Here is an 11,215-nt window from a genome sequence, read left to right on the forward strand (position 1 = left end):
CCGGAGCGGCAGGCAGGAGGCGGAGAGGACGACCCCCACCCACCCACCACCACCGGCGCCGCGGCTGGCGCCCACCGCGTTCCCCACGTCGCCGTCGCCGCCGCCGCCGCAGCCCGATCCGACCGACCGAACGACAAGGCCGGCTTGGTCCCCTTAGTAATGTACGTGACTCCCTTCCCATCGCCGTGCCTTCGCATTGGTGCCGTCTGAATTACGGTTGTGTTGTGTCATTGCGGACGATGGGGTCGTGTTGCAGCTCGGTTTCGATTGTGCGTCGTCGATCGTCATCGGCAAAACTCCCAAAATGATTCGACTCACCAACCCGGGTTTGACCAAAATGTAGCTTGATTTTGGTAGCCTTGGGGGAGAGCTCGCAGCCTGATACAGTGAAATCTGAATCAACTGTTTTGTTATATTGCTTGGCTGATGATCGATCCTGACGAGTTCAACCGATCCGCCTTGGGTGTTTGTAAAGGGCTGCTTCTAATGTTTTTTGTCGACCCCCCCTCTGCATCGAGTGATGCACACAGCCTTGGGTTGCTTCTAATGTGCGTTGGGGATGGCACTAACATGTGCTGTATCAATTCTGCCTGCAGTAGTAGAGGATGGGTGTGATATCGCGGAAGGTCCTGCCGGCGTGCGGGGCCCTGTGCTATTTCTGCCCCGGGCTCAGGGCACGGTCCAGGCAACCCGTTAAGCGCTACAAGAAGATCCTTGCCGAAATCTTCCCCAGAACACAGGTTGGGCCATCTCTGTCTTTCATGTTACCATGATGCGGCATTAGCCGGTGTTCTGGATCAATGTAATAATCATCTTGTGCTTTTGCGATGTAGGACGAAGAACCAAATGAGAGAAGGATCGGGAAGCTGTGCGAGTACGCCGCCAAGAACCCTCTTCGAGTGCCCAAGGTTCCCCCTCTTCTCTTCAGAACCTGAAATGTTTACTCAATTGTTTTGGTAACTTGCGTGCATTCTAATGTGTGTTCATATTTGAGCAGATCACAGTTTACCTGGAGCAAAGGATTTACAAGGAATTAAGAGCTGAGCAGTATGGTTTTGCAAAAGTGGTGATGCTGATATACCGCAGACTGCTGGTTTCTTGCAAAGAACAAATGTCAGTCTTACTTTCCAACTGTCTTTTTGCTCATGTCACTGGATTCCATAAGATTATTTGCAGCAATGAGCACCATCCTAGTGACATTTATTAGATGTGAATACAGTTTAATATTATATCTGAATGGCTAATATGAAGGTGATTTGCTCGATGCAGGCCACTGCTTGCGAGTAGCTTACTAAGCATTGTACACACACTTTTGGATCAAAAGAGGCAGGATGACATGCGCATAATAGCTTGTGAAACCTTGTTTGATTTTGCTGTCAATCAGGTATTCCCGTTGGCCTAATCCTCAGTGGATGGCATTATTCGATACCTAAAATGGCATAACGCCTGTTTTGTGTTTACATTCTTGTGTATTCCAGGTGGATGGTACATATCAGTTCAATCTAGAAGGGCTGGTCCCAAGACTTTGTGAACTAGCTCAAGAAGCAGGAGAGGATGACAGAGCAACTTCACTGCGTGCTGCAGGCCTGCAAGCTCTTTCAGCTATGGTAAGATCTATCACAACACAATATCAAACAAGTACGACATCTTAACGTTGATTGCTAAAAGTGGTGAAGAAGTGAATGGGACAATTTCAAGTGTAGGAGACCGTCATTGCCAAAAGAGGTTCAAAATAACACATCTGACACACATATTTTATATTAGAATTTGGTGCATTCCTTATCATGTGATGAATGAATTATCATAAGCAATAAATATTACTTCCTCCGTTCACTATTATAAGACCTTTTGGATATTTTAATATGGACTACGTACGGATTTAAATGAGTGAACAAACACACTAAAACGCATATATATTCATCCGATTCAGAAAAAAGTTAGAACATCTTATAATAGTGAACGGAGGGAGTAAATGCTAATTAAATATCTTTCAAGGGACTTGGACATCCATTTACTGTTTCCCAACAGAAATTCTAGATAGATCCATACATTCTCACAACTTATTTCTACAGCCAAGGATGCTCACTCCAATTGTATCCATATTATCCTCTATTGCTCTATTTTTTTTTCTATGTCTTCTATTTGTGCTCCAGTGTAGTCATAGGACTCACATGAATGATGTAAAATGGAAGTGTCATTCATTTATTATACAACAACTACTTTCCTCAAGCTTATACACTAACTACTCTAAACATCTGGATCTTGCAAACCAAATATTATCAGCAGTCATAATATTCTTCTTGTGTTAAACAGATCTGGTTCATGGGAGAGCTTTCTCATATCTCGTCAGAGTTTGATAATGTAAGTAATATCTGCACAGTACTTTTCTTTCTGTATCTTTCTTTTTCATATTTACTACATAAAAAAAACTATGCTTCATTCCTGACCTATCTAAATCCTAACCCAGCTAGCATAGTTTTTCTCCCCTCTATTTACACTTATTTAAGTGAAATGACCATGAACTGCCTCTCTTAAGAGGTTGCCATATAATTGTTAAGTTTTACTTCTAGCATCGTTGAAATATCAAGACCACTTCTAGGGAAGAGATATGTAAGTTGCTAATGCATGGGAGTTTTCTTATTGGTATTTATTTTGGTTAATATCAGATTTTCAACTCCTTGCACAAGTAGACCGTATTTCCAATTGTTCCATCATAGCTTTTGTTTTTATATATTCATTTCCAGGTTGTTGAAGTTGTATTGGAAAACTACAAACCTCAGAGGGCCCAGATTGATGACCAAGTTACCAAAGTTCCAGACAATGAATTTGCACAAGAAGTCCCAAAAACAGAGGAAAATAACTCCCCCTTTGTCATTATCGAGATCCCCACCTGGGAGAGCATAGTTAATGCTAAGGGAGGAGTTACCCTGGCTACGTAATATAATCGTATTCCTACTCTTTGTCTGTTTGATAATTTTCTTATTCTGTAGTTGGCTTCTCAACAGACTCCTGTGCTGCAGGGAAGATGCTAAGGATCCTAAGCTTTGGTCCAGAATCTGTGTGCACAATATGGCCAAGTTTGCTAGGGAGGCAACAACATTCCGTCGTATCTTAGAGTCTGTGTTCCGGCGCTTTGGTAGCAGTAGTTCCTGGTCACCAGATAATGGACTTGCTCTGTGTGTATTGTTAGACATGCAACTGTTAGTGGAACACTCAGGTACTTCATTTGCATTCTATGAGAGCATAGAAGTATTTCATATTAAAGCAACCCAGTTTCTTATTTTGTTTAAATGACTTACACAGGGGTAAACATGCACTTACTGCTGGCTCTACTGGTAAAGCATATTGAAAACAAAGCAATGGTGAAGCAACCAGACATGCAGCTTAGCATCGTGGAAGTGGCTTCTATCCTTGCAGAGCAATCCAATGCTCAGGCTTCAGTAGCAACTATAGGCGCCATAAGTGATCTAGTCAGGCATTTAAAGAGAACATTCCATATTACTCTTGGTAGCAAAGATGCGGAGCTAGTAAAAAGGAACGAAAAATTCCGAAAGGCCATAGATGAATGCCTAGTGGAACTGGCAAAGAAGGTATGATTTCTTTTCTGTCCATCTGAAATTTTATGCTTTATCTGCTTGTTCCTTCTGTAAATACAAGATTTTAACTGATGCCCTCCAGAAGTCTGAGCTGTGCAATTATATAGTTATCTTCAAGTGAAGATCTCTCCAAAATGCATGGACGGATCATTAAGACTATTTTGTTGATCAGGTATCTGATGCTGGGCCAGTTCTTGATATGATGGCGGTAATGCTAGAGAACATTTCAAGCACTCCTGTTGTAGCCAGATCAACTGCGGCTGCTGTTTATCGCACAGCTCAAATAATTGCGTCTGTGCCAAATATTCAATATCAGAATAAGGTATAATCTTGAAGCAAAAAAAAAGTGAAGTGTTTAAATTCATCTCAGACAGCAGTACCATTTTCTGCTTCGGAAATTTATCTTCTTTATATGCTGTCAGGTGTTCCCAGAAGCTCTATTTCATCAGTTACTCTTAACAATGATCCATCCTGATCATGAAGCACGTGTGGCTGCACACCGCATATTTGCTATTGTCTTGGTCCCCTCCTCCGTTTCCCCTATACTTCAAGCAAGTGCTACAAGCCAGGCTAGGGCACATGATATGCAGAGAACACTCTCTAGGGCTGTCTCCGTGTTTTCATCTTCAGCTGCTATCTTTGACAAGTTGAAAAAGGATAAGCACTCTGACAATTCACAAGGAGAAAGCAAGAGTAATTCGCACAGCGTTGGTGAAGAGACTGGAAGTGCTAATCGGCAAAAGCTACCTGTGTCTCAAAGCCGCCGCAGTAGCATGAGAATGCCTAACTTTTCCATGAAAAAAGGTCCATCAATGGCTTTGAGAGCTCCTTCATCTGTTAAAGCTCCCTCCATTGTTCTTAGAGGTCCTTCAATGGCTCTGAGAGCACCTTCTATGTCTGTGAAGGAAGACAAAAAATCCTCAAGCAAGTCAGATGATGAAATGGTACCTCCATAAATAATCTTTCTTCAATTCAGGATTATTAACTAAAAAGTCAACGACCTTTGAGTAAAATATTTATTACCATGAATAATCATTTCTGCAATATATTGAATGCGTTCAGGATACACTTTTGCTGAAGTTGAGTAGTCGTCAGATCACCCTTTTGCTGACATCCATTTGGGCTCAAGCAGTATCTCCTGAGAACACTCCTGCAAACTATGAAGCCATTGCTCATACCTACAGCTTGCTTTTGTTGTTTTCTGGATGCAAGGTAACCTACTCTTCCAATCAAATTCTTTTTTTTTTTTCTTCATCATTCTTGGCATGATTATGTGCTTGTAAAACAGACACCAGATATTTAATGCAAAACCTTAATCTCATGCTAACCAAGGATCCACTTGCGGAACTAAATGTTCCACTTTGTGGGTATCAACACTGGAGAGCAAAGTGTTATACAGTTTCAGGCAGTTGACACCCAAAAGAGCAAAGTGTTTTATTTCTGTTTCTTCTAATGAATTAACATCTATTCGTGCTTCAGCTCAAAACCAGAATGATATCTCTATCATGAATTCATGATATCCTCTTTTCTTATGGTTTTCCTTCCTTTGCTCTTCCAGGCATCCATTTTTGAGGCTCTTACTCAGAGCTTTCAGGTTGCATTTGCTTTGAGGCACTATTCACTAACTGAAGCAGGTAATACAGTCTAATTGACTATAAGCATTATTAGCTGTAAATATAAATGCAGTGTTCCACGTAACCTTTTTTTTTGTAGAAAATATATAATCTAAAACTTATGTTGTTCATGAATCATGATGCTGTAATAATTGTTCAACAATATAATATGACATTCTAATAATAACCTTACACTAGAATTCAGTTTTGACTCTTTTGCACCTATCTGTGTTTTCTGTTTGTTAACCTTGTAGAATTACCACCGTCTCGACGCCGCTCCTTGTTTACTCTGGCTACAGCCATGACAATTTTCTCTTCAAGAGCTTTCAATGTGGCACCTCTTATTCCAATCTGTAAACAGATGATTAATGACAAAACGGTATGTGATAAAAGATCTCCCTTGTTTGGTGTCTGGTATATATTTTTTGATTATGGTAGTGTAACCTCCCAAACAAGACATGATCCTGCGAAATGATATGCTTAGATATTTTAAGTGGGATGAAGACATTAGCCCATTCTTGTTACTTTCCAGAATTTCTTTTTTTCCCAAATGTTCATGTTGATATCACAAGTCCATGGCCTTCACTGAAAATTTTGTTTACCACACAATCACCTGAATTGTCACATTAAACATGCATAAGTATAATAATGAAAATCACCTGTATACCTTCCTTTATTGTTTTCTTGCCATCGACAATGTACTGTCGTTTTTAGAATTCATTTGGTAAATGCAGTGAAATTCACAGACTACAAAGAAGAAACAAACACGAGGTTGACTCGCTCTGTTCCCTCTCGCGTCGCCCCGCGCGCGACCGAGAGGGAACCCTAGCCGCCGCCGCCGCCGGGTCTCCCCCCTCTCTCTCCTCCTCCCTCGCCGCCGCCCAAGGGCACGGCCGGGCTTCGCCCGACCGTCGCCGGCGGCGGCGGGGTTCCTCGTCTCCTCGCGCGGCGGCTTCGGCGCGGGTTGCGGCGGCTGGTCGGGGACGCAGCGCTTGGCGACGGGCGCGGCGGCGTGGCTGCTCATCGGCGTTGAGGTGCGGCGGCGGTGCAAGCTGGCGACGGGACAGGCGGCGCGGTGGTGGTGCACTCGTGCTGGCCGGGGATGGCGTGCGCGTCTCTGGCGGCGGCGCTCAGATCCGGTCGCCTCGAGGCGCGGTAGGGGGCGCACTAGGCTGCGGGCGGCCGCCCTCTGCCGTGGTATGCTGGTGGGGGGTGGCGGCGCTGCAGTGCGGGTGCTGCAGGCCAGCGGGTGGTGACGGCGCGTCCGGATCCGCCCCTGACGCTGCGGGCTGCGGGCGGCCTGGGCCGCGGGCGGCCCTTTCGCCGGAGCGTGATGGTGAGGGGGCGGCGCGGCAGCGGTGGAGGTGGGCGACCCTCGTCTAGGCGGGCCCTTGCGCCTGGACGGCGGCGCTCGGCGCGGGAGGGCCTCCCTGGTGAGCTTCCTAGGCTTCGGCGGCGGGTCGATTTGGTCTCCCTCCTTGGCGGGCGCGCGTTTGCAGATGGCCTCGCGGAGATATGCGCCAGCTACCATGGTAGGACGTCACGGGGGTGCCCGCGGAGGAGCTAGGTAGGAGGGACGGGTGGCCTCGATGCGGTCGCGCCACCTGTCACCGGCACAGTTTGCTGGTCCGGATGCGTCCGCTCCTCCTCCTCCTCCTTTTCTCGTGCTCGGCGGGGAGCTCGGTTGGAGGGATGGGTGGCCTCGATGCGGTCGCGCCACCTGTCGCCGGCACGGGATGTGCCGGTCCGGATTTGTCCGCTCCCCTTTCTCCCCCGTCCCTCGGCCGCGGACGGGTTGGCATAGGTCTTCCAGCGGAGCGTCTGCGGGTGAATCTGTCGATTGAGGGCCGTCGGTTGGTCCAAAGCCGGGGCCTTTGTGTAGGTCTCGGGGTTGTCTGGTTGCAGGGCGGCGGCTCTGGCGGCGGGAGGCGCGACGTTTGCGGGCGGAGCGTGCGTCTCAGGTGCGAGCGGGCATCCATGGCCTCGCGGGTGGCGTGGTTGCAGGTGGTTGGCAGAGTTAGGGTGCGACGGTGGAGTGTGGGCGTCGGGGTACACCACTTGCCCAGTCCTTTGACTGGCCGACGGTGGCGGCGGCAATTGACGCCGTACCCTTCCTGAAGGCTCCGTCGCGGCGTTCCCACTCTTACCGCCTTGCTCCGGGTGAAAACCTGATCTTCACGGATCGGGCGATGGCGACTATTCATGGTCGTACCCTTCTTGGAGGCATCGCTTTGGAGGCCTGGCTTCGTTGTTGTCCGGTTCACCTCTCTATTGTTGTCGGTGGGGTGTTGTGTCGGTGCCCGGCACCTTTGTATCTTGCCTTGGGTGTGTGCATTGTGTGCGTTGTTCGGTCTATCGGTTGTAATCGGAGATGATGCTTTATATATAAAGCGGGGGAAAACCCTTTTTCGGTAAATTCACAGACCATGGTCATCCTCATTTATTTGTCCACAATGCTTATGTTACTATTCCTAATTTGTGTAACACATACCAGATGGATTTCAGTTGCATCTCTGTTTATTCTGGAGATTAACCAATTAGACTTGTTCACTGTGTTGCCATTGAGTATATTTTCATTTGCATCTTCACTTCATGTTGACATAGACCTTATATCTTGCGTTTGTTGGTGTTTTACCTAGGGCGATCCATTCCTCCATATAGTGGATGATAGTAAACTTCAGGCTGTGAAAGATTCCCCTGATAACCCATCGAAAATATACGGATCACCAGAGGACAATGCTAGCGCGTTGAAGGCCCTTGAAGCAATAGAAGTATCAGAAAGTCAATCTCGAGAGTGCATCGTCTCTACAATCATGAACAATATAGTAAATATTATTGATGTAATGTTCACCTTCTCACTTGGTATTAGGTTCATCATTTGAAACAATTTCCATGCAGCTGTTTTTTGACTTTTCTGTTTCTGCAGGCAGAGTTGCACAGTGTGAGAAGCCAACTGCTAAGTGACTTCGCTCCCGATGACATGTGCCCAATGAGCAATCAGTTCTTTGAAGAATCTGCTGAGCATTCAGTATCAGGATCTCATGAGAATGGCCACCATGAAGAGGTATATGTGTCCTCCACATATATATATTTGCCTACAGCTTTTACTTCTGAAACCACCATAATTTTGGACCACTGTATTCTTCGAGTACTTCTGTTGCTAATTGAGTGTGTTCAATAGGCTATGCTGATTGACCTGGGAAATGAGAACGATATCTTTGGGGAAGCTTCAGGAAGTACAGCAACTTCTGCAACATCTGTACCTACTGCAGATCTTATGAGTATTGATCAGCTTCTCGAAACAGTATGTCCTTGTCAGAATCCCATGCTTTTCTTTGGGTACTGTCATGATAAGATAACCTGGCATGAGTTGATTACCGGTTCTGTCAGCAACTATCTGTCCTCTAGTAGCATATCTAGGCAGATTATCTCTAGAAAAGTAGCACATCCAGGCAGAAGACAGTTGAGGTTTATCAGGATTGAAATTGCACAATCTGAACAGAATGACCGCTTCATGAACTTACATTTGTCATCATTTTGCCATTTCATAGGTCGGCGCAGACCCTGCACATCATACGGAAAAATCTTTCGTGTCAGCAGACATGCCATACATGGAAATGACTAGCCAATGCGAAGCCCTGACGATGGGGAAACAGCAGAAGATGTCTACCTTCATGAGCTTCCAGACGAACATGCAAGCAGCTCCGCTGCCAAGCCATCAGCCCAACCAGATGGAGCTGGCTCTCTTCCATGATCCACCGTTGCCTCAGGTAGCATAATTTCCACTCTGCAGACCATTCTTCAGTCTCTCACAACGCATCTGAGAGAAGCATGTTAGTACTACATTTTAGCAAGATGCTGAAACCAACGAGGCTTTGTCTAAGCAGGCCGGGGCGCAGAGCACGAACCCGTTCGCCGACGATAACTTCAAGGGTTACCCTGAGTACATGAACACCAGCAACCCGCAGACGGCAGACGATCCCTTCCAGCAACATTTCCTGAAGCTGCCGGCGTCAAGCCCCTACGACAACTTCCTCAGGGCTGCAGGGTGCTGAGGCGAATGAGTTTCAGCCCGGAGCAGCAGCAAGTCTGTCGTGTCACGTCTCGACGCATGGTACCGAAACAGGTACGTAGTTCGCACAGATCAGGATCTCAGGTTGCTCACCAGAAATGTGGCAATGCCCATGAATGGTTTTTGCCGGAAAAGGCTGTAATATATCCGCGCGCGCGCTGTGTTAGAGGGTCGACCGGATTCAGCACCCATTCTTTGTGTATAATAGTGGTATATAGGTTGGTTGCTGTGTTGTATATTATCTCCATCTCGGCGATGCGTAGAGGGACTGGGGGGAGCAGTGCCTTCTACCGGCAGAAGTGTGTGCGTCCATGTAACATAACATGCTGCCTCAATGGCAGCAGATTGCAGGAATACATAACGAAAATGATGTGTATAATATGTGTACAAGGAAGCACTCCCCCATCTACCAGAACATGCATCTGATTGATTGCAAGAGTGTCATTGTTGAGATTAAACCAGGCAGGTCTGAAGATCTGATCTCGGGCTGACACCTGAATCGAGATGTTTCCTTCTTTCCATTTTGTACCGCATTTATTAGCTATTGCATAATTGCAACGCAATTGTGGCCTATGCACTTTATGCAAGAGTTGCGAGTGTGGAGAATGAAGGAGTGGCTCGGCTTAGGGGCATTGCCGATAGATCAATGGGCGAATGAGCGTACTATCAAGAATTGGTGGACCAACATGCCGAAGATCACCTGAATGCCATGGCCACCCTCATCGTGCTTATCTCCTGGGTCATCTGGAATAGGAGGAACGCTAACGTCTTCTGGAAGAAATTGACGCCACCATTCTACATTGTAAAGCTTATACAGGATAGGCCGAGCTTTGGGCCACGGGGGAGCTGACACTTGAGCGCTATCATGCCGCAAGATTAATCGGTTGATGTAATTTTTGTTGACGGGCTAGATATTAAGCCGCTTCCGTGTACTCTAAACCCCTTAATTAATGAATGAGGCAAGCATTTTGCCTCCGTTTCAAAAGAAAAGAGAGACGGCAAGTCTAGCTCTTGCCGCGTTTTCCCCCTCTCGCTTCTCCTTTGTAAATGTTGGAAGTTGGCAGTTGTGTCCATGGATTTGGATGCGAATATGTGTTCCTAATGTTCTCTGGGAACTGGGCAGCATCTTTTGACCAAATCATGGAGCAGGCAGTGACTCATCTGATTATTAAGCTAGCCGTGGACCGTTACAGTCTTCAGGCAAGTGTTTACCTGTCTCCAATCCATGATTTCGTTGTCACCGTCCATCGTGAGGAGACGCGACTGGTTTAATTTTGACTCGAGTAACAAAACATTATTCTTCTTCTCTCCTTTTGAGATTGTATATGTATTCTGTCCGATCTCTTTGCAGTAAAGCCGATTTTTCTCGAGCAACACCTTTGTGGCTTTGTAGTTGAAAGGCTTAGCGTGGCTAGCTTTTGATGGATTAATTTGACCATGGAAAAGGAAAATGCTCCTCACGATTTTCGCCTTGTCATATTTTACTGGTGCTCTATATCTTCGAATATGCCACTCGCTGGCCGGCCACTGGAACGTGGCTGCCTTACCTCAGCCGGCATCATCATCAGAAATATAAAAATAAAAGATCACGTCTCATGATAGGTGAGAGGATATCGTATTGTTTTTCTTCTGGGAAATTCAAGCGAAAGATACATACGTGGTAGTTCGGAGGGATGACGTTTCGACACGCTTCCACACGTTTCGACACGCTGCGAGATGACGCTGCGGCACAGTGGTCGGTGCGGTTCGCCGCCGATCTCAAATCGGTGGTGCGGCCTAAATTCCACCGTGGCGTGGTGGTGGTGCACCCACACACCTCGACGATATTCCTGGTTGACGAGCGCGGGTGCACGGTGGACAAGCGGTCGGGAGGCGGGTGCGTTTTGCGGCCGGGGGTCACGGTCGCGTTCCCCTGCCACGTTGCGTGCATCGAG

General features: G+C 46.7%; 1 protein-coding gene across 2 annotated transcripts; it reads left to right on the forward strand.

Moving 5' to 3' along the window:
• The first annotated feature begins 52 nt into the window (after positions 1–52).
• On the forward strand, positions 53–9,696 carry LOC119341046 (protein SEMI-ROLLED LEAF 2-like). Of its 2 annotated transcripts, none has more exons than XM_037612942.1 (20): positions 53–161; positions 597–740; positions 834–908; positions 998–1,113; positions 1,270–1,384; positions 1,479–1,607; positions 2,314–2,361; positions 2,745–2,935; positions 3,021–3,217; positions 3,304–3,590; positions 3,769–3,918; positions 4,019–4,540; positions 4,659–4,808; positions 5,155–5,230; positions 5,464–5,588; positions 7,849–8,049; positions 8,136–8,273; positions 8,391–8,513; positions 8,761–8,979; positions 9,094–9,696. In XM_037612942.1, exons 2-20 carry the CDS (start codon positions 606–608, stop codon positions 9,262–9,264), a joined length of 3,168 nt encoding a protein of 1,055 aa, XP_037468839.1. In that variant the 5' UTR covers positions 53–161; positions 597–605; the 3' UTR covers positions 9,265–9,696. The 2 variants fall into 2 exon arrangements, with proteins under 2 accessions (XP_037468839.1, XP_037468840.1); XM_037612943.1 differs by having other exon boundaries at positions 9,097–9,696.
• The last annotated feature ends 1,519 nt before the right edge of the window (positions 9,697–11,215 follow it).

Source organism: Triticum dicoccoides, chromosome 7B, assembly GCF_002162155.2.
Source record: "Triticum dicoccoides isolate Atlit2015 ecotype Zavitan chromosome 7B, WEW_v2.0, whole genome shotgun sequence".
NCBI classification, from domain to species: domain Eukaryota; kingdom Viridiplantae; phylum Streptophyta; class Magnoliopsida; order Poales; family Poaceae; genus Triticum; species Triticum dicoccoides.

Coding starts and splice junctions, on each gene's coding strand:
- LOC119341046 (XM_037612942.1), top strand. CDS start 606: ATGGGTGTGATATCGCGGAAGGTCCTGCCGGCGTGCGGGGCCCTGTGC. Junction 2,362..2,744: donor TCTCGTCAGAGTTTGATAAT/GTAAGTAATATC, acceptor ATTCATTTCCAG/GTTGTTGAAGTTGTATTGGA. Junction 8,980..9,093: donor ATGATCCACCGTTGCCTCAG/GTAGCATAATTT, acceptor GCTTTGTCTAAG/CAGGCCGGGGCGCAGAGCAC.